Below are 23459 nucleotides of genomic sequence, written 5' to 3'. Positions count from 1 at the left end.
TGCTGATGGTGGTGTTGCTGGGGAACAGAATATCCCACTTCTATCAGCTCTGCTTCTAGGACTGAAGTTACTRTATCAGCATCTGATTAGCTCTGTTACAATTAGAAATTGCTTTTTTGGGGCTRTCTTTTCCTCTGATCATGTCATAAAAACCAGTTCTTTCCAGTAATCAATGCAAATCTTTGAAAGCCAGTTGACTGTAGCACCTTGGAGGTTTCAGTCTGCTATCTACTGCTTTATTTGTCTGTGTTACACATACAAAAATCTGTGTACTACTAAAAAACTGCATACATTTATTTATATGTGTGTGTGTGTGTATATATATATATATATGTAGTGTGTATCTATATATATGTATATAAAAGGTTCTGGAGCTATTTCTTTAATTTGATGGTTTAGATTTTATAGAACATCTTGAGAACAACATAATTCTAAACAGTATATTTCACTTATTTTTAAAAATCAAAACCCACAAAAGGTTCTTCACATTTTTGAGAGCAAATTGCCAAAACAAATATCATCACAGGCTGGGAACTGAAAGATGAGAGTGACAAATGACTACAAACCATGAGAACTGTGCCGTTATTGGTTAGAGCGTGGTGCTGCTTATGCCAAGGCCACAGGTTCCATCCCTGTACGGGCTGCACTGAGGGTTGGACTAGATGATCTCCAGAGGTCCCTTCCAATCTTACCATTCTGTGATTTGAGGGAGACGGTGCTCGCGTGTCCTTATAGAAGTCATTTTAAATACTTAATCACTTTCTTGATTTTTGCCAACTCAGATTTGTAACAAGATCTCTTAAAATTTGTATTTTTGGAGAACGTGTATGTTTGAAGATCTAGATGCTATGAATGCGTTGGAATGTATATATTGATTGATATTTTGCACAGCAAGATACTAAGACTATATGAAGAAAGAGGAAAGAAAGTGAAAGTTGTGCAGGTCCACACAGATGACTTTACTGAGTGTTCTGGTTTTCGAAAAGTGGTTTGATGAAAAAACTGCAAGAGTTTCAGTTTATTAAAATTAAATATGTTGAGTAATTTTACTTTTAAAAATTAATATATATCTACCTGATTGGCAATGTCCATTTTCATTTAGCTGGTTTACTGGATCACATCTTAAATTCAGGAAAATGGAGTTACTGTATTCTATGAAAAAAACTTTCTACAGTCTTGTAGAAGCTGCATAAAGAAATGAAGAAGGCAGGACTGATGACTCCTTTAGGCATAGAATTAAATCAGTTTTGTAGTAGTCATGAAAAAAATTACAATGCATTTCTATGTATTAATTCATTTTATTGTTTTGAGGCCAAGATGTTCAGCTGGGATGAATATTTATCTGGAATTTTTTGGACAGGAAATAAGGCAGAAGTCTTATTACTTTGTTTTTAAGCATAAACAAAGTCGGAATTTTCAGAAGCATAAATATTTTCTCTGCAATGTAGGCTTAAGAATAACTGATTTGGGGGCAATGCTAATAATGAATCCTTTTTGTTTACTACAAGATTCAAGAGGAAGAATCTGTCATATAATCATTCTTATAAAAATAAAGCAGCCTCTCCCCTAAGCACTCACTATTTACAGCTGAATATGCAAAAATCCTGTTTATATTGCTTGATAGTCACCTGATACATTCAAATTCAAAGTCAGGAATGGAGGACTGGGAGGTTTGAGTACTGATGCTATTTCACTGGAATTATTTGATGATGATGTGCTAGCATTTAAAAAAGAGAAGCTGACACCTAGCTTGTTGCGCATCTGTTGTACATGTTGTACCCTTCAAGTGGCCTTTGCTGATCTGCAGCTCCATTTAAGCAATTCTTAGTTTTACTCTGATAAGAAGCTAATGGAGTTCCTTCCCTGTGATATAGTCAAATATTAACCGTAAATAGTGCAAACAGGTTAGCTGTTGGGTTCATTGAGAACATGCATTAGAACAGGTTTACTTGAAAAATCAATTTTATAAAAACTTTACAAAAATATTTTTGTAAATTTTTGGAGAAGTCAACCTGGATATCAGCACCTTTCCAAAAAATTTCAAACTAAGCACTAGAACTACTTTAGATCTTAAATTATTGTAAAACACAGGTAAAATAAGGCATTTTTTCCAGCTTGGCAGCCATGATGAGCTTGTCCTGAAAACAGGATTTTTTTCTGAGTATACTGGACTTGCCCTGATAGGTTTTTTGGCTTTTTGGTTGCTTAACAAAGAATGTGTTAAAGTCAAGCACTTACTCTTTTCCATTTCCTTCCTGATAGCTATGGCGTGTTGCTTTGGGAACTGCTAACAGGAGAAGTACCATTCCGAGGAATTGATGGCCTTGCAGTAGCATATGGTGTTGCCATGAATAAACTTGCCCTTCCAATCCCTTCTACATGTCCAGAGCCTTTTGCCAAACTCATGGAAGGTAAGCCAGCTGTAGTGCGAATACCGTCTGTGCTTTTTCTCGAGTGCTATGGAGCATTGCCTGCTGGTGTTGGTTTTGATATGTAAGAGTACAGAGTACAGATTTCTCAGATTTTTTTTTTAAGTGGTGCAAGTTATTTTGGGACCTCTCCATGGCATTGTGCTGTGACACATTAGTCTTGTAATAGACTGATCGTAAAAGAAGTTCCCTTCCCTTTTCTTGTTTGCTTGTTTTTGTTTTTGTCAGCAGGCTTTATGGTGAAAATGGGAGCTACTGCTGTCATCCTTAGGCTGTTTATATTCCAGTAGTGAAGATACACTGGCAGCAAGATTTCACTTCACTATTTTAATATAGCTTGAAGTCTTCACTTGTTTTGAAACTTGTAGCTTGAGCACCTTCTAACCATTGTCCGGTCGTTTTGGACTGAGACTTCATCCAGCTGACGTTTCAGAGAGAGGGTTTAGATGTGGCTTTGACATCTGAAAATGACCCAAATGTTCAGTCAGCATGGTATGTTTTTTCTGCTTTGTGTGTGGCRATAGTTCCTGCCCAAAGTGGGCTGTTTATGAATGAAATACCAGAGGCCGTCAGCAAAACTGCTGTAGTTTCTAAAAGGATCCAGTGTGGTAGCTTTTGGGATGCACTTAATTGAGCTGGACTGCTGGCTATCGCAAMTATTTGCACGTCAGTCCCCCTTTTAGATGTTCCACTGGGAGGAAGGAATACTTTTTTTACTGCTTCTTTTCCTGAGGTTTTCCAAGTGTTTTTACATACTAAACATTTTTATCGTCATCTGGCAGAAAACGTATTTAAGTAAAGAGAAGTCAAACATATATTTACAGCCTCAGTGATGAAGTAGTGAGACTCAACACAGAACGGACAGTCTGTCGCTCCCAGTGGTGCTTTTAGCCCCAAGACAGGATTTTCTTTATGCAAGAAAATGTTCCAGATAGGTTTCTCTGTTTTATAATGTTTTTGCAATTCCCTAGTCTTTTATTGTAGGTTTTTGATCTTAACTGAAACCTATAATTTTGCATGCTGTTTTGCTAAAAAAAGAAACAACCTACAGAATAGTAAACAGCAGCAGAGTTGCAGGTACAGTAACTGGGAAGCAATGTAAAGTAAAAAACTGCATCAAAAGAGTGTGTGGGACTGACAGCTCTGTGCCAGGGTATTTTAATTTGACAGGACTCCCCTAAAAAGGGGGGGGGGCGCTCTGGATTTTCTTTTTTTTAATATGATATGCCTGTTGATGGGGTTAAAAATAATGCCCTCTATTGGGAAAGTCAGGTAGAGGCATGTGGCCTCAGTTTGAACCCAGCATGGTAGGGTAAGTCCGTGTGGCTTTGAAATGCTTGGCTTCAGCAGGGGCAGGGAGCAGAGGAGAACAGGCAAACAATTACTCCCTGCCCCTTCACCGAATCTGTTTTTCAGAGAGGCCGTTTCCTTTCCCCGTGAACTCTTCCCCCTACTGCTGCTTTTACTTCTGAATTACTGCCCCGGTGGTCTGCACAGAGACAACAAAGCTGAACTTTCCCTCGTCACAGAAAAGATTTGTATGTTACAACTGTCCTCATTAGTGCAAATAATGGCAGATCTAGGCCTGGGAAAATAAAAGCCACGGGCCACCTGCATAGTTATCCTGTTCACTCATTCATGTATTTGGCTGGCTCCAGCATTTTGTTTTACTTTGGGTCATGTTTGCTTTGCCATGCTTAAAACCTGGGGTAGAGGGGCAGGGATTATGCCACTGACAGTCCAGCTGTATCACCCATTGCTGCTAATTGGTCAGCAGCAGGGGAGCTTCAGAGCACTCTTTGACATCCTCGGTTTTCTACCGCAATAAGAGAAGCAATTTGAAAGGCATAAACACAAATGGGTTCTAGTTTATGCCTCCTGGAACCTGATCAGATGCTTAAATATGGGTATCTTGATACACAGTTGCAACACTGAAGTTCTCCAAAACAAAACCAAGCCTCAGCAGTCATACAGATTTTGTCTTTGTCTTTTTTTTTTTTTTTTTTTTTAGTTGCAGCTGCTTCTTGGAATATTTCAATCCACAGAAGTGAAGAATGAGTGGATGCATTCAGCAACTAGTTTGACCTGTGACACTCTGCTTTAACATTATTAAAAAAGATTTTTTTGGTCATGTCCTGCAAAAACATTCTTTTAAGATTGCTTCCTGTTTTCTAAATATAAAGACTGAGAAGTTTTTATAACATTTTTTTATAACTGTTTCCTTGCCTCTTCCTGTGGCAACATGTATGTTGAAACCAGTGGCCATATAAAGGGATGACTGTTCCGTGCATATGGAGAGAGATCTACATGTTAGTTTAACTCATGCACAAAAGCTCTATTTCCTAGCTGTTAGGAATATACTTAAATGTTAGTTTTTTTCTGTTTGATTCTTGTCAAGTTTTGGCATGCACAAGTCCTGCAGTACTAAAAGGAGTAAGGATACATGTTGAGCAAGAACTTGTGTAAATGCCAGTACGAGATAATATAGAAACTGATGTCTTCTGCAGAAGTAGACATATGGGTGAAGGTAGAGGGGAGGATTGAATGAGTAAGAATTTCTCTTGAAAAGCGTTGCTAAGTTAAACATTTTAACTTAGTGGCTTTTTAAAAACAGGATCTTGATGATTTCAAAGATTGATGTTACTCCATGCCATTTTCTATTTCCATGTCTGCCTTCAATATTCATTTCCCATCAKTTCAGGAATACCTTTTGCATTATTGCAAGTTGAACTGCTTGTTTTAGTAAGATCAGTACCTTAAATTCTGTAACTAGAACTCTCTAACTGGTTACATCTTTGCATTAGATTATAAAAGAAAAGGCTTGTTTATCAATTTTTCTCTTACAAAAGAAAAGCCTGATCAAACTCAATCAAATTTCTCTCAAATAAACTAATTTTTTAAAAAAAGTTCAAGAAAACCCCAAGTACACTATTTGCTGTCATTATTGACTTCCATTTCCTTTTTCACTCAAGTTGTGCTTTTGCAGGAAAGATTTTCAGCTCAGTGGGAGAGATTAATAATAGCTTAATTTATAGGGTTTAGCATTAGGAACACTAATGGATACCCTTTTGCTCTAAGGCTGTGATAGTCATTCAAGTTAACTCTGCAATTAAGTACAATAAAAGAACTGTGTACAAAAGAGTTTTATGTAGCATCTGTTTTCTTTATGAGTCAGCATATGGGACATCCACCAAAAGTAGTGTCCACTTTATGAGAACTCACAATTTAAACCAAAATTTTAAAGAAAATTATTTGATTTTTRAAGGATTCATGAATGAGTATCTTTCTGTAAAATCGGTAAGCCTCTACTTTATTTGACGTGTTATTGCAGTGGAACCTAGAGACCAGGTAGTTTGAGATCTTCAGTCACACTGGCTGTTGTATACACATGAAAGCAGTGATTCCATACTCGGCCTATAACTGGACAATGGCCAGTAAAAGTGAGAAATGGGGAAGGCAGGGTGCACGCCATTCTTAGCCACAGGGGATCRGTAGAGTACTACATAGCCTGAAACCTCCTTACTAATAGAGATTCTTAACAGTCTTTGTTCTGTTCTAGATTGCTGGAATCCTGATCCACACTCTCGGCCATCGTTTGCTAGTATCCTAGACCATCTCACCGCCATAGAAGAATCTGGTTTCTTTGAAATGCCCAAAGATTCCTTCCACTCCCTGCAGGAAGACTGGAAACAAGAGATTCAAGAGATGTTTGATCAACTCAGAGCCAAAGAGAAGGTAAGTAGAGAAAAATATTCCATGTTTATTCTTTTATGATTCTCCCATTTTGTAATCTAAAAAGGGATAATCTTTTAGTGTGTCCCAGAGTTGATTTTTTTTTTCTGTGCGTTATTGGAGTTTGTAGTAAGTCCTAGAACCGATGAGAAGTGATAGTGCACGCAAGGGCTGAACCATGAGCAAAATAGGTTTCTACTTCCTAGCTGCTGTTCTTTCTGACACTGTAGTGAGTTTTCAGTATACATTGTGCGAACGACTATGATGGTTTGTCTTCATTGTTTAATGTATCTGGTAACTATTTCAATGCTAGCTATCTTAACTGAGATACCCAATGCTAATTTGTTAACAATAATAATAAGAGGGGTAATTTTAGCCTGTATGCTTCAGCAAATATTGCAGACTTGGTTCTGTCAGGTTTGTATTTCCCAAGTTTTGGACGCAGCCAAGGAGGATAGAGAGCTACAAAAATCGACCTTGGGAAATAGCAGGCAATGAAGACGCTAACAGGAGTGAAAGGAAAYATGGCCATCAACCCCAACAAGTAGAAGCTAAATGAAAAGGATGAAGTTTAATTCAAATGCACTGTCAGAAAGCACACCTTGCTATGTCTCTGTGAAGGTTCTTTGAGAGAATCTCTTCACAGTCAYTGGTATAAAATACTGCACTGGCATCATTGAAGTAAGAATATTTTTCCCTAAAAATATATACTTAACAAGTGGCCAACTTGATTTGGACTCAAAAGCTGGATATAGGTGGCAGAGAGGAGAAAAAAAGGAGAATTGGAGAAGAGAGGAGAGAGGAGAGAAGTCCCACAACAAGCCTTAAAACATTTCTATGTATTACAGCTTTTGGAAAGTAGTAGGCATTTTCCTGCTATGCTGTATGTTGCACTGGTGCAACTTGAAACATGTAGTTGAGTGCTTGTTCAACAGACAAACAGAAGCTGAAACAGCTAGACGGCTGTTTGGTTCCAGGTACCTGTATTCCTCTGTAGCAATCAGGAAAGAGAATTTGATATCCTGTTCACCTCAGGAGTTAAACTTTTCAAAACTTTTGAGTAATAACATAGGTAGCAACAAAAATAATAAATCTATCAGATAAGATATTTCCAAACTACAAGTAATACAACATGAACTCTTCAACTTTTACCTTTTGCAATAGAATTGGTCAACTGTAGAAAATTATTCTGAATGCTGAATTCTAGCCCTTGCAGAGGAAGGAGAGGAGTGCAGTGAGAAGAGCAAAGGATTTGGAGTTCCCAGGGACAGTTAATTCCAGATTATTCATTTTGTCAACAAAGGAAAAGTTGAAAATTTTGCCTTATGCTGCTTTATTTTTAAGGAGCAACCTAATGGAAATGACCTTCTGATGATGTTTTATTGGTTTATTTTATGTTAGAGCTGGGTTTTTGTGCTCTTGAAAACAAGTGCAACTCTTCTAGATTTAACTCACTTGGAATTTGATATTCATTATTGGGTTAGTGATAATGCTTTTCACAAAATATGAATTGTGGAGACTTGTTCTCTGCCTATGCCTATGTTAATAACATCACCTACATTTGGAAAATACTGATGTCTGAGTATACAAATATCCAACATATTTTCTGATGGCACTGAATTTAGAGTTCAGTACTTTTTTTCTTTAAACAAACATTCTAATTTAGTATCCAAATTTAAATTCTTAATGGTAAGAATATTCACTGGTTAGTTCAAAGCAACACTGACTATCAAAGTTAGAATTTCAGTCATTTAAATAAGATTTTAGCCTTTTGAAAGGTACCTTATTAACCCCTCTAGAAACTGAATTTCTCTGTTTAGCTACAGATCTGATAATTGATGGACTCAGTCAGGCTCTTTTCTTGTGGGCTTTACAAAAGCAGCTGATTTGAAGACGGCTTTGAATAGCAAGCACAGAAATCCTTCAGAACTGTTTTACATCTTTGGCTTTCAAATGAGTCTTTGAACAGTGGCACAAGGGCGCTAGTAACACTGTGAGCCCAAATCATTGCTACTGAACCTTCAGAATGGGAAAAACTAGTTTTAAACCTACCTTGTGACCTGTGAATTTCTTCCTTCTTCGTTCTGATCKGCCTGCAGGAGCTACGGACATGGGAAGAAGAACTGACTCGTGCAGCCGTYGAACAGAAAAATCATGAAGAATTGCTACGACGGCGGGAACAGGAGCTGGCAGAACGTGAGATTGACATCCTGGAAAGGGAACTCAACATCATCATCCACCAGCTATGCCAGGAGAAGCCTCGAGTGAAGAAACGCATGGGGAAATTCAAGAAGAACCGGCTCAAGTTGAAAGATGGCAATCATATTAGCCTCCCCTCAGGTTGGTAACATCTTAGGCAGTGTCAGATGAAATRGCAGAAACAGGTGAACTCTAGCTTTGGTGGTTTATTTGCGCTGATACGTAAGTGTTAGAAAATGCTGGATATACTTAGGAAAAACATAGCTCTTTGACCATCAGGAAACTAATTTTGATGCTCTTGTGTCTGATGTTCCCCAAAGTTTGAAGGCCAGAAATGAATTTGAGGTTAATAAATTAATAGGTAGTTCACGGTAAAGATATTAGTGTTGTGGTTTAGCGCAGTAATAATCCAGATAGTCAGTTCAATAAACTAAGTACCCCAAATTTATGGGGATTCCTGCTGTGGGAATATTTTGCATAATGCTGCAAAAGAAACCACAATCTACTGGATTTTTTGGTGGAGAAATCTGGTTAAAAGATTATTGAAAGCATGTTGACAACTGTGGGATTGCAGCATTATGCTGCTAGTTGATAGGTAAACCCAAATTATCACACAAGTGACATCTACCATCACCTTTTTGGAAGAAATAATAAATATTGGTCAAGTGTTAGGAAAATCACTCTAAAGAATGAAGATGGTAGTTTTCAAAAATAGTGATCCTTGGCATTTCTGCTAAGGGTTTTGTATGGAGACTCAACTACATAAAAGAACAAAAGAGAATGAGTTTTGTAAATCACCCAAGGTTCACTGCCATCTTAAGGATGATGACTTATGCTGTGTTCCCTGTCTTCTAGGAGGGAGTGGGTGTTCAGAAGAGCAATGCTGATAAATAAGCTATGCTTTTCTTTTTCTTTCACCTTTTGCTGGTATTTTTGCTTAGCTCAAGAAACTTGGMGAGATACAAATGAAAGGGAAAATAATACAGGGATATATTTGGCATAAGTGTGAGTCAACACATGGGCATATATGCCCATACTTCTTAATGAGTGTAAGTTCAAATCTTTGGCCTGAAGTAATTGYGTATACAAAGGGAAGATAATGGTTAGCTGCCAAACTTAATTTCTACATAGATCCTATAAATTACACTCTTCAGAAGTTACCATAAAGGATTTTTTTTTCTTCCATTAAAAGAATAATTTTTAACTGTATTTTTCTTGTTTTGGTTTGAAATTTTGTCTTCTGGTAAACAGATTTCCAGCATAAGTTTACTGTGCAGGCTTCTCCAACGATGGATAAAAGGAAAAGTTTGATCAGTAGCTGCTCCAGTCCTCCTGCAAGTCCTACCATTATTCCCAGACTCAGGGCTATACAGTGTAAGGAACTCAATGTAATATTGAATATGGGAAATGTACGGTCTGTYGGTGTGGTAAGATGCCAAGATCCCTATTTAGTATGGGACTGTAAGAATGTTCCTAATATTTCCATTGTGCCCTTCATGTATGCATTTAGAGGGAGAAGGATAGAGGGAGGGAGGAGCTAAGTATCTTCTTCATTGGAATTTAAGCCTTACTTACCAGGTTTTTGAAATATTTCTGCTTGATTATGTAGAAAATTTATTTCTAGAGTGCACAGACTAATTTTTAAAACCTAAATTTACAAAATAGATCTCTGAAACATTGTTGAAATGAATTAAGGTACTGATAGAAGGAAAAAAAAAGGCACTTGACATATAAGAATGAAGTTCCCTTAATGATGCAGAATATGGAGACCAGCATGTATGAGAAGCATAAATAGAATGCTAACTGATGTTTAGTGCTTGTATTGGATAACATGAGACTTAGAGAAACCAGTGATGAAATAAAGCTGTGAAGCCTGACTTTACTCGTTTTGATGGGACCTAGTTGTTGGATCAGTGTTGATTGGTGAGGGTTATCAGAAAAGAATTTTTATTACCATTCCTCTTCTGGCCTGTGTTTTATTATTTACTTTTCTGTGGGACCAGTTCTTTAATCTGTTCATCTGTTTTCCCCAATTTTCCTCTGCTTTTCCCACTTTTAAAGTGACTCCTGCTGAAAGCAGTAAAACATGGGGACGAAACTCGGTCCTTCCAAAGGAGGAAGGAGAGGAAGAAGAGAAAAGAGGCCAGAAGAAGAAAGGACGCACTTGGGGACCAAGTTCTCTCTGTCACAAGGAGCTAGGTGCAGGAGAAGATGGGTAAGAAGAGAGGGCCTGGGATCAGACTGGTTTCCAGGTTCTTAAACTGGTTATCAGCGTTGGTTCACAAGATGTTTGTGTGATCTCTTGCAAGCACTTCTTTGCTGACATAATTTATTTACTGTACCAGAGATGTTAGAGTTTCAAAACAGAATACAAAAACGGATTGTATTCAATCCCTTGCAAGATCCCTGCACAGTCATTCTGTTTTCACTATGTCTGCTATTATGTTGTTATGTCTATTTTTAAGCAATAGACTCTTAAAGTAGTTAAGACTTTAAGAGACTTAAGTAGACTCTTTCTCCTTAGCTGTACTAAGCTATTTCTCCGGTAATTTTTCTTCACTTTCAGGCTCAGCTTTCTACAGTTTCATCTCGTATCTGAACATGTTTTTTCTCTACTTCTTGGCTATGCTTTTTCTTCTCCTGCATGCTGTTATTAAAAAGCATGCAGTAGAGTCAGGCAAATATCCTCTCTTTGGCCTTTTAAAAAGGATACTTGTACCTTGAGTGAAATGGTACTTAAAACATAGGAACATTTGAGTGATGTTCTAAGAGAACTTGAGAAATTTGAATGCCTTCAAATTTTACTGAAATTTGAAGCTTTTTCATTGCTACATTAATAGCTTGGCATTTGCCATATTTTAACAGGAGAATAAGATAATTGGTTATAATTTATCTTTAATATTATGAGCTCAGATGTGAAACTCAAGGGAAATAGATGTTTACATAATGCACTACTGTTGAAGTCCTCTGCAAGAGGACTTAGATCTCAGTAGTCTAAGGACTATATTTTGCCTTAAAAGTGCTCTTAATGCAGGGCAACGTGGAGGAAGTTTCTCTGGCTGCTGCCTACGTAGCATTTATTTGTTAACTCATTCTTCATAATTAAAACGAAATCATAACATTTTAGAATCGAAGATTATAAAAAAAGGGGCAGGAAATCATTGAAGTTGGTATAAAAATRTTTCTACTTTTTAAGTGTTTTTAGATTTCTGGGAATAAACCTGTTCAGTTTTTCATTTCTTACAAAACAATTTGAAGCACTGAATTGCTTTTGGGCACAGGCAGCTGGAAAGGAGTTGCTTGCTAGGAATTGCTGGCTTGCTAACCGTGGTTGTTATTAACATTACCCCGTTCTCTCCAAAACTGAGGTGCTCTCTAGTGTTCATAGCTTTCTCCAGGGAGACTCAATAAGACCATGGCATTTTGCAGAGCATCGAAAACATGATGGCAGTGTAGTTAACRTATAATGAACCACTTCTCGTTGAGATCATCCTAGATTGCAGGCTGTTTAAAGGGAGGAGATTTGTGTTGCAGTAAACATTAAGGACTCAGATGTTAGTGCCTGCTGTTATTATTATTTTAATTCTAATTTGGTAGAGCAGGGGGATTAAAATTGGAGTTAAGTGAAGAGCTACACTTAGCTTAAAATATCCTATCTCCATTACATTGTTCTGGTAGCAGCTTTCCTGCTGTTCTAGCTGCTTACACAACTCTGTGGCCAAGGCAACTTAAATCTTTTATCGTTTTCATCACTTTCCATGTGTTCTTCACAGGAGATAATCCTGAATTTGTGCAAGGATTACATTATGGGGATTACGGTGAAATTCTCTTCCTTGAGTAAACTGACTTATAATTAAAGTTAAGTAAAGCCAGTCATGAAAAATGACGGAATGATTATTCAGCGGTCTGTGTCTATCTTTGAACATAGATAATATGCACAGCAGCAGAAGGCCGATACGATGAACTGCTGAGACTGCAGAAGCTTTASGTTGGACTAGTGCTATGACAGTTTAGTTACAGTATATGTTACGTGTTTAAGGTTATATGATGAAGTGTTTATTGTCTTAAATTTGTCTTTTGTCTTTATTGTGCTTTAATTTGAGCTTTGATTAGCCTCAGCCTGTTGCTATGAGTGGCACAAGTGATTTTTTTTTTTCTACTTAAGTTTTCACATTAGTCGTGTTACTGATTTTGCTGAAGGCGACACTGGATTTGTGGTAGCCACAGTCCTTTAACTATTATCTCTTCAAATTCTGTGAGGTGTGAGGTGACAGAAAAGTCAGTCAAGTGTAGTGCAACAAATGGCGCAATACCCTTTCCACTACTTAATATGAATAGATTACAGGTAGGAAATCCATAGGTGCCTGAGTGGTCCTGTTGGTGACTAAAATAGTTTTGCTGCCTCTGCTTTCGTAGCATTTCGCTGAAGGGTTAACRGGTGGTTCAGCCATAGCAGCGATGTGCTCTGGGAGTGCATGTGTTGAATTGTTTCCAGACGCACCCTACTGTCTGCRAAGAGGACGTGCAGCTATCCTTGGCACGGGTCTTTGGAGTTCCCTGGCAGTGTTGCTTGTAACTGGGTAGAAGGGGAAGAGAAGAGAAAAAAAAAAAAAAAAAAAAAAAAGAAAATCACCCTAAGACAGATTTAGAAAGCCTTTGAATTATTCCAGTAACTTTCTGTCTTTCTATTCAGAGTGAGTTATGCTTTGTCAGTGACAGGAGACCTTCATGGTCATCTTTCTTTTTCTTTTTAACAAGGGAATACTATGAGAAGTCATAGGGAGGTAGACAAAGGTGATGTGTCCTGCTCTGCAATAAAGGACAGTTCCCAAGACACTGCAGATGCTATGACTGTAAAGTGAAGGCTAAACTGAAGATGACTGCTGCCTGTCACTCACAACTCTGCTGTTTGCCATCTGTGCATGCAGACAACAGAGCACGTTCCTGCCTCCAGGAAAATACTCGCTTCTTCAGTAATGTCTTACCTACATTGTCACAGCTTTGACGTTTACTTTTAGAGATGATCAAACTGCTAACAGGGTTCATTTTCACTCACCAGCTTATCCTTAATGTTCTGCCCTCTTTTTATGGTATTTGTCCTAACTACGCAAGCTTTACGTTTGGATAAGTCAGATACAAGATGTGTAGTYTGCCAGGTGTCATCACATAGCTGAGTGTCCTTTGGAGTGAAAGGATCAGGACAGAGACTTACGCTCARTTGCATTTCTGTTGTGAAGTCACATGGCTGGCTGTGTTGACAAGTAGGATTCAGCGTTGTGCTGGCAGGATTCAAGTTCATAGCAATATGCTGCACGTGCCAGAACGGTTAATGAGGAGAAAATGCTGAACTTTCAAAACAGATGAGAACTGTACAGGATGCTTTTAGTGTAATCTGAAACTATTCCTGAATGTTGGGAATAGTAAGAGCATCTGAAAGGTAATGTCTAATAAATAGTCATCAACCAGCTGAACATCTGCTGAACCAAGTTTAAACTTTTTGATCTTGCCACAGTAATACAGTTCTTTGGTGACAAGCTGGGCTTGCTGGTTAGCTAGAGAATAGAGGTAAACTGCATACGAGGAAGACTAACATAATAAAACCTTGAAATCTTGGGATGGAAGCCATCATAGAAATGCAGAGTGATTCTGGAAAAAGTGAGAATCATGAGAAAATTCATTAGAGTCCTTCCTGTGCAGAGAGAGAAGGATATGAGCAAATACATGTTATACATCAGATGATGTTGCTCCTTTCATTCAATTTCTGACTGTCTTAAGTGCATACTACCTTTTCAGCAAGTGTGGTGTGTTTCATCTCGGAGTTTGGAGAAGCCACCACAAATTTTCCTGTTCCGGCAATATTGATAGTTGAAGAAGAAAAATTGTCAGAAAGATGTGCCACTTACTGCTGCTGTTTCTCATGTCGCAGAAGTAGTGCAGGAAGTAAATGGGATGTTGGTAATGAATTCCTATGAGTGGAGACTGCTAATGAGCTCAGGTGCCAGGTGAAATGCCTTTGAACTCAGTTGACTTCAAAGTATGTTTTTTTTTTTGTTTGTTTTTTTGTCTGTGAAAGCAACAGTGATGTAATATGTAGTGTTAAATTAGCTATTTTCCCACAGTTTATTTAATTATCTCTTTTAATTATCTCTTCTTTGTGGAGTGTTTTCTTCAGAGGGAAAGATTGAGGCTTGTAATGTAGAGGCATGACTCTGTTTCTTGTAATGTCTAGCATATCTTATTCCTGGTGAGTGATCTTTGACTTTCATTGTTCATTTGTATTTCACATGGAAATATTTTTGGAGATTTTTCTTTCGCTCCTCCTGCTGAATATTTATTTTTTACCTGCCATGATAGGTCTGCCTTGATTAAAAAAAAAAATGTTTCATCTAATTTCTACAGCGTCTAAATAATCTACTAAAATGGTCCTTTGTTCCATTTTGCATTCATCATAATGATGAACTGAGATCCTTTGACTGCATGTTGTTTAAAAAAAAAAAAAAAAAAAAAAGAGGAGGGGGCTGTATTTTAAGATACTGTAAAGATACTGTAAAATGTCTTGCCACAGCAGAGCATTAAAGCTTTAATGTTAAAGTAGATACATGAATGCCCTAAACAGAGCAATAGAGAATTTAGGTGGCAGGAATCAAGTTTGTTGTGCGCACTATACGTTTTCTCCTATCTTTCTATTTCAGTCTGAAAGCTCTGGTAGAAGGATACAAACAGTGGTCATCCAGTGCTCCAAACCTAGGAAAGATCCAGAGAACTGTGCCTGCTTTTCCAGGATTTACCAGCTTAGCGGAGATGGGTAAAGAAATTCCCTGGACTTCATATCCTCATCCTCACTTCCATTCACGTTTAAATGAACTTCTTATTTCCTGACCTTTACCTGGTACCTTACAGCAATGGTTTTATTTTGGTTGCATCTCATCCTTCTTTTATTCTTTGCAAAGTAGCTACTTTCTCATGTCTACTTTTGGATTTTTCAGTGTGTTCATCTCTCTTACTGCCATTATCTGTCAAGCTAACAAGCTTCTCTTAATTTCCCTCTAGCTCCATGCTACCTCTCAATTAAATGTTCAACATAGGGACTGCTTACACAGTCTCATACATGGAGAAGTCCTTCTCATTTTCCTGCCTTTTTGCTTCTCATTCCCAAATATATAAATATACTCTGGAAGTAACAAAGGTAGATTTCTGAAATGATCTATGTTAATTGATCCCAAATAATCTGTCATTAGTAAGTCTTCCACTTAGACAGTGTTTGTCGTTACTTGTCTTAGCCTACCTGTTTTGSAGAGAATGCTTTGGAGAGAATAACCTGTTAGTATTTGGCAATTAGTAAATGGTGCTTGAGATGACAATGGTTGCATCTTCTGAAGAGAAATCTAATTCTCATATTTTTTAAGATACCATGAAATTTATCAGTGAAAATGTTGCATCCTTGCAAAGTGTGCTTTCATTTGCTTTCTAGATGATGAAGACAGTGAATGTTTTAATGGAGAGGGCAAAGTGCACCCTTCACCGGGCCCCAACCAGTCATACCTCTGCATCCCATTTCAGAAGAATGAAGACTGGGATGGTCCTTCTAGTGATGCCAATGAGGAGTCCACCCCTGTGAACTCTGCAACTAGCACCCCACAGCTGACACCCACAAACAGCCTCAAACGTAGTGGCTCCCATCATAAAAGGTGTGAGATTGCTTTGCTTGGCTGTGGGGCAGTGCTGGCTGCTGCAGGACTGGGCTTTGACCTGTTAGAAGCAGGGAAGTGTCAACTACTGATTGAGGAGGAGCCAGAACCACCCAAGGAAGAGAAGAAGAAGCGTGACAGCATTTTCCAACGAGCTGGACGTCCACGTAGGAGCACTAGCCCACCCTCTAGGAAGATCTTCAAGAAAGAGGAGCCAATGTTGTTTCTAGGCGAGCCATCCACATCCCTGACCCTTCTTTCCCTGTCTTCCATTTCTGAATGTAATTCCACCCGGTCCCTACTGCGCTCAGACAGTGATGAGATTGTGGTATATGAAATGCCTGTCAGCCCTGTGACAGTCAAGGCTCCCTTGCCAGCCATTAATAACCCACTAGTCAATGTCCAGATTGAGAGGTTCAAACAAGACCCCAACCAATCTTTGACTCCCACGCATGTGACAGTCTCTTCCCACACCCAGCAAGGTGGGCACAGACGCACACCTTCTGATGGGGCCATCAAAGGGACTGGACTCATTGTCAATGGGTGCCCAACCAGTGGGTGCCCTTCCAGTAGCTGTTTAACTGGAACACTGGGAGCAGGTAGGTTTTCAGGCATCTTCMTTTTCCTTTTCAGAATAAAGTTTCCAAAATATAATTACTTACTAGGAAGTAAACATATTGTGTATATAGCATCTGTTGTGATGCCCAGCCCACAAGGACTCACTGACACTATCTTTACACAAATAATGAACAGGAAAATACAATAATGGTGTATGTCCTAGCATCTCTATACTAAAGAGCTCTCTTTCAGCATGTCTGTATTGTGAGACACAGCATATTATTATTCCTTAGGCAAAGTTGTTATCAAGGTACAAATGTGTGTKTTTAGCAGTTGCTCAGGATTCTGCGTCTGTTGCCTTTATGCATTTTTTTGTGTTACAATTTTGCTGTTACAATTTCAGAGCAAATTCTTATTTTTAAGGCAGTTAAGTCTGGATCTCTGAAGCAGTTTGGGGCTGTGCCACTGTTAATAGTAGTCCTTTGCCAGTGAGAGGCATCTTCCTGGGTGTACTGTGTTTCCACTATTATAGTCTTTAAGAGGGCCTGTGGTCTGATAACTTAAATGCTTTCCTGTTTTCCCACTCTAGTAACTCAGGAGAAACAAAAAGGAGTAGGATATGAAATTAAAATCTGATTTAAGTAGACTTTTCCCAATGGCAGAACAGAATGTAATTTTATCTGTTGSATGAATCTGCAGTAGAATTTGGGTTAATGAAGCTGAGAATATTCATTAAAATAGAATCAATGAAAACTTAAAAGCGATGTGTTTTGGAGAAGAAAGAATAAAACTTTGCAGAAGTGTCCACACACTCTTTAGTCTGAGAATGAAGAAAACAAATGAGGCAATGCACAGAATACTCTGCCTGTGCTTGCCAAATGAAACAGGTGTTTCTTAATGTGTTCAGAACACAAGAAACAAAATAAAACAAAAAAAAACAAACAGTAATTCACTTCAAATTGGTTTAATGTTACAGTTAAAGATACAGAGGTTGTGGACTCTGAATAGAGACTTTCTGCTTTGAAAATGTTTTCATAGTGTGTGTATAATAAGCTAAGATTTGTTGAAACTTTTTAGCAGTGATGTCTAACACATTTCCATCTTCTTTAATATTTTCTGTTTCGGATAGGTATATTAAAAACACCTAGTCCAAGCCGAGATCCAAATGAGGTTCCTCGCCTGCCAGACCCCAACCTTGTTTTTCCTCCAACCCCAAGACGATGGAATGCACAGCAGGACTCTGCACTGGAAAGACCCAAGACGTTGGAGTTCCTGCCCCGGCCGCGTCCTGCAGCCAGCCGGCAGCGGCTTGACCCTTGGTGGTTTGTGTCACCCAGCAATGCTAAGGGTGAATCTTCTGCCAACAGTTCAAGTACTGACACTCCAAGCAATCTCGACTCTTGTTTTGCTAGTAGCAGCAGCACTGTAGAAGAGAGACCTGGACTTCCTGCACTGCTTCCTTTCCAGGTGGGTCTTCCTGTAGAGGAGCGGACGCTGTTGGACATAGATGCTGAGGGGCAGAGCCAGGACAGCACCATTCCGCTATGCAGAAGTGAACTTAACACACACAAAGCTGCAGCGTATGAACTCAAGCAAGAGTTCTGGTCTTAGTACGAAATCCACTGGGGACAGTAAGCCCCTTTGAATTCAATCCTACTTCTTGCACTGAGAATGCACTTTGAAGACAGATGAAATGGAGGGATGCTACAGAGATCATATCATGGTGCTGCCTCTGCTGAAGATGTGTTTTCCGACTGCCTGATTTTTTTTGTCCGCAGCTGGAAGTAACTTGGCAACTCAAAGCTGCTGACTTTTGCTGTGGGGTTTTTCTGTAGTCTTCCCTGTCCTTACTGCAGTTTGAATCTGCAGTAAGCTAAAATTACCATATCAAAGTCTCTATTACTGGTAGGATTTGGCTCTTGCAGTATATTGGTAACTATCCTGGTATTAATCAGTATTTTCAAAACTCAAGTATTACACTACAGCAGACACTAGTGTTCAGTGTTTTCCCAAGGCTTCCAGGCTGGAAACAAGTAAATATCTGGAGACTAGCTTCTCTAAATTGTATTCAGATCACTAGGTAGGCCTGGGAATCATGGTGCCCCCACTGAAGGTGCAGAAGTAGCTATGTTATACTCCCTTGCCCTCGTCTGCTTGCGTGACAGATGCAAGGTGGAACAGGTTGCCAAGGGAAGGTGAGGAGTCTCTGTTGATAGAGGGTTTTGAGAACAAATTAGACTGTCAGGAATGAATAGGTGTTGTTGATCCTGCTTAGAGGCAGGGTAGATGGACTTCGRTGATCTCTTGAGGTCCCTCTCAGCCCTATTTTTCTATGACCCTATGCTTTCAAAATGATGAAGGGGGATGGTATGGCTGTTTACTCTTAACTAGGTTTTTTATTTTGAGCTTTGGATCCACCAGCCTTCTTCTTTTCCTGTATCCTAGGCTCATGGTCAAGCTGCCTCAGCTCTGGGAAGGGAACTGGCAGGCACTCCTCCTTTAAAGCTGTGCTGGCTTGCAGAAGCAAGTTCTTATGTGTCCCTCACTCTTTTTTTTTTTTCTTTCTTTCTTTCGTATTTTTCTTCCTTTCTCATGCTTTTTATGAGTGGCCCTGGGTCTTGACACCCAAGACTGTTCTAATGCACACTGATTTTTGAGATGGAAACTGTTATTTGGTAGCTGGATTGTGCAAATAGGAATCAGAACAACTAGATTCTCTTTTATTTTGCCACTGACTCACTGTGTGACCTTGGGCAAATAATGTAACCTCTGTGCCTGAATTTCCCCATCTRTAAATAATAGGGATAATACCTACCTCACAGGGGGGCAGTTTAGGACATTTGTGATATGTATAAAGTCCTTTGAGATCTTTGTGTGGAAGGCACTATAGACATGTAAAACATTATTCTTGTTTAAAAGTTGTAAAAAATCCTAACTCTGGAGCAGGAACAGGCCCCAGTCTTGAAGGAGGAAGTCACACAACTAAGGTGTGCCTAAGCTCACAGTTTTCTGTACAAAGAATGCAAGTGTCTGTGCCTGTACAATTATATCTTATTGGCTTGAATGAGAGTTTCACCCTTTTCCCAGCTTTGGCACTCTAAATAAGGGATGTGGCCTTTACTTTAGTATATTAGGGTAGTCTGCTTTATTGCAAGGTACAGCATGGCTGTTCACTCTTTTTATGCAGATCTGTGCTCATTTTGCTAGTATACTGACCAGTTGGGTGCAAATGACTGATTTGAGTGCTGTGCTCAGCCTATTAGGGAAGTCCTGTTGTGAAGACAGTGCAGTTGAATGCTTGTTTGCATCTGTTCAGCCCAGAGAGCATGAGCAATCAGATGTCTGTAACCTAATGTTAAAAACCAGCATGTTTGGGGAAGGACTGTACTTGAGTTTAATTCTGTGTTTGAGGGCTAAAACCAGCATGTTGCCATTGGTCAAGCGTGCCCCTTTCTCAAGCATATACAGTACATTATTATGTAGAAAGGGCATCACGATCTATGAAACATGGTTAATGGCAGATTTTTTGCTGCCTATCCCACTGAGTGCTCCAGAGCTAGCATTAATGATGCTACACTAGCAGCTTATTCTGGGTAGACTGTCTATGTAGACAGGGTATTCTGGTGTGTAGGTAAGATACTAACCTTAAAAAGAAATCTGATATTTCTGGCATTTATTTTGTTAAAAGTAGACTTTCAGCATTATTAATTCTTTTTGCTTTCCATTTCTGTAACCCTAGTTTGTTTGTGATCCAGATCCAGATTTTTTTTGGAAAAAAAAGGAAAAACACAAGCAGATGGTTAATTTTAATTGTACTGTAGAAACAGACTCAAGGCAAGCTCAGCCAGAGGCTGTGTCACAGGGACTGTGGAGATTAAAACTATCTAATATGCATAGTCTCCCTTACCCTTTTAAAAAATCTGAAACAAAATTTGATCAGCTGTTCTGAAGTGTAACGCTTTCCACTTTAAAAAATGTCATTAAAAAAGTCCTAGAAAGCAACATCTGCTCTGCAAAGACATCACCTTCTGTAGCTCTGTTCAAATAGAAATTAAATTTAATTTAAAGTCAGTTTATTTGTTTGGAATGGGAGATTACCTTTCTAGGCTGCACTGTTTTCATTCAGCCTGGCAAGCTTCCTGCTAAGTTGGCCAGTTGCTTTAACAAAGTGAACCATAAATGTTTTAACCAGTTCCCAGTAAGCAAGATATCTCTAAAGCCCTATTATTCTGCCACCTCTTTTGCATAGGAAAGTTGAGAAGTTGAGAGGAAATCCCTTTCCTCTCTCTGCCTTTTAGATAATTGGTGAATTATCTAACTTGATGAAAGCGCTAGGCAGCTATCCTGTTAGAAGTATTTTGCTCTGAGGGCATCTGTCACTAACCGCAAATGGCAAAGAAACCAGGTAGGACAGATGAGGAGTCAAGGATCCAGATCAGGGTCTCCTACCTAGATACTCCCTTTTACTAAGCTGTCAGAGAAACTTGGTAGGAGCCACAGGGATTTTCTAAAGCACTCCTTGGACACAGTTCTCCTCTTTGAATCTAGCATGTGAGGTGAAGTGAGGTAGTCTCTTTGAGTGTCAGCCCATCACTAATACACTCTTCCTGTTGTGAGCTCATGATGGACCTGAGATAACAGGCAAGAGGAGCCTGCTGTAAACCAAAGCCATCGACTTCAGCACATGGTGGGGCATTCTCTGATGGGCAGAGGGCTCTCAAGGCAAATAGTTGTCAGGTATTTTACCTCAAGCATACTTAAAAGCTGCTGCCGTTGGTGTCATGAGGGCCAGAGACCATGTGCATATTTAAGCTACATCATGACCTTTCCCTATATCTATCTGCCCCATCCTGGCTTGATTTCTCTCCTTCCCTGGTTTGTTTTTCCTCCTTCCCTGTTGCAGGAGCTGCTGGTGCTCCAGATCTCGAAAGGAGTGCTTCACTGTAGTTCACTAGATTACTGAGAAGGTATTAGCCAGTCAGAAGGCTCAAAAATCCTTGTTTCTTCTACTGGTTACTGGTATTCCCATTTTTCAGTGAGAAATGTCTTAGGATTAAATTGGTTGACCTATCTCTATGGTAGTATGTTCTTGAGAAAGATGGTAAAAATCTTGCTATAAAAATATTATAATAAATGTATTGATTCTGAAATAGCTGAATAAGGTGCAAATTTTTTGCTGAGAAAATGAGGAAAAGATAACATGAGAGCATGAAATCACTGAGCAGTCTAAGATACAATGACAAAAGGATGGAGTAAAATATGTTAAAGTAATTACAGGGCTCACAAAGACAGACAATGACAGATTTTATAACCGATAGTAACAGCAGCAAACAAAATTGTTGCTGAGAAAAGGAAAATTTTCCAATCTGGAAATACGTATATATTCACTAACTGGTGGCATTGATGTGCTGATTTAGGAAATAGAAAAAGTTTGCCAGCCTTAAAAATATGCTATCCATATGTCTGTTTTTCCTGTAAAATTGTGGGAGAAGCACAGACATAGCAACCAGTACTAAAAAAGATAAATTTTGATACATTTCTACTGGTTTCACAGGAATTGTGTGGAACAAGTAGAGAGAAAAAAGCATTTATGTCAAAACCAAGATGACAATGGCTGTGGGCTTTTTCTAATAGTATTGCTTCCTATGGACTGCACAATGCTCTGTTTTGCCATCAAGTAGGTTTATTTCCTTTAGCTCCTTTTCAGAAGTCCAAGTGTAACTTTTTATAAGTATTTTTTCCCCTCAAATTGTTATTGCAGTAGGTTGATATCAGTATGGGGCAGGGAACCTCAGTGAAAATATTCTTTTTGTACTAGTTTTCTAACAAAATGAATATTTTCAAGGTGAATTTTTTGTCATTAGTGTGGAAAGACCTGTTCTGGTTTAGCATGCTTTTATGATGAAGTATTTTTCTGTATCCCTAGGAAATGGGGTAGCTGCTTTCCTCTTCCTAGCATGTTGTTATCTTAAGACTTTGTATGGAAAATACTGCATAGAGATGTAAGTTCAATCGTCATGAATCTGGATACCTCATTCTGTTGAACGTGAGGCATTAATCATCAAGTAATTGATGTGATCAAGTGATTGCTATCTGGAGTGTTTCATTAAACAGAAAATGATAGGAAACCTCCTAACTTGGATCAGCTTTCTACCTTGAATGTTAATTTTTATTTAAAGCTTAATTGATCCCTGTGGGATGAATATGGGAGCTGGAGTCCTATTGGATATATGGAACCAAATCTAATACTGTATCTCAGAATTCAAGTATAGCCTGTTACTTTTATAAATGGTTTTAAGAATATTAATGTTTTGGCTTCTTTGGGTGTTTTTGAAACTGTTCTTGGAAAACGATCCTCATCACTTTCTAATCTTTTTTTCCATACATTTTGGAAATATTCTTAAAATGTCTTTCCACCTCTGTGGGGAATAAGGAGGCTTATGCCTTTTATGATAAGAATCCTCCTTGCAGCTTCACTTTTTCAGCATGGAACAAGGAATTACAAGATTTGTAAATGAAGATTTGGTCCTAATCCTGTTGCTGTAGTACAGTTGTTTTGCTTCCATAATTATAACTCATTTAAGACAATAGCTTGGCTAAAACTGGACATTAAACAATAATGGTGGAATAGATATGTGTTAAAACACCTACTTATTTGCAAACAACCAATGTGCACAGAATATGTATGCAAGAGAGAACCAAAATATACTCAAGCCATCACAGAGATTAATTTTAAGACTTCATAAACCTTCAGTTGATTATATAGTGACAGTATCTTTAAGAAAGATGCCTTCCTACATTATTCTGTTAAGTTTATTATCATATAATAAAATAAGACTAAAATGGTGGGTGA

General features: G+C 38.6%; 1 protein-coding gene across 1 annotated transcript in view; it reads left to right on the top strand.

Annotated features, from left to right (window-relative positions):
- MAP3K9 (mitogen-activated protein kinase kinase kinase 9) overlaps positions 1-23236 on the top strand; it is a 52947-nt gene extending 29711 nt beyond the window's left edge. The window contains exons 3-10 of the mRNA XM_085323294.1: positions 2263-2411; positions 5989-6164; positions 8261-8501; positions 9612-9734; positions 10422-10575; positions 15053-15165; positions 15832-16647; positions 17736-23236. Coding sequence (XP_085179420.1) covers positions 2263-2411; positions 5989-6164; positions 8261-8501; positions 9612-9734; positions 10422-10575; positions 15053-15165; positions 15832-16647; positions 17736-18217 — 2254 coding nt within the window. The 3' untranslated portion in view covers positions 18218-23236. The remainder of the gene's footprint in view (positions 1-2262; positions 2412-5988; positions 6165-8260; positions 8502-9611; positions 9735-10421; positions 10576-15052; positions 15166-15831; positions 16648-17735) is intronic.
- Positions 23237-23459: the final 223 nt, after the last annotated feature.

Source organism: Rhea americana, unplaced genomic scaffold (genome assembly GCF_003343005.1).
Source record: "Rhea americana isolate MKP2758 unplaced genomic scaffold, rheAme1 scaffold_84, whole genome shotgun sequence".
Lineage (NCBI taxonomy): Eukaryota > Metazoa > Chordata > Aves > Rheiformes > Rheidae > Rhea > Rhea americana.
This window is presented reverse-complemented; position numbering and strand designations above follow the sequence as displayed.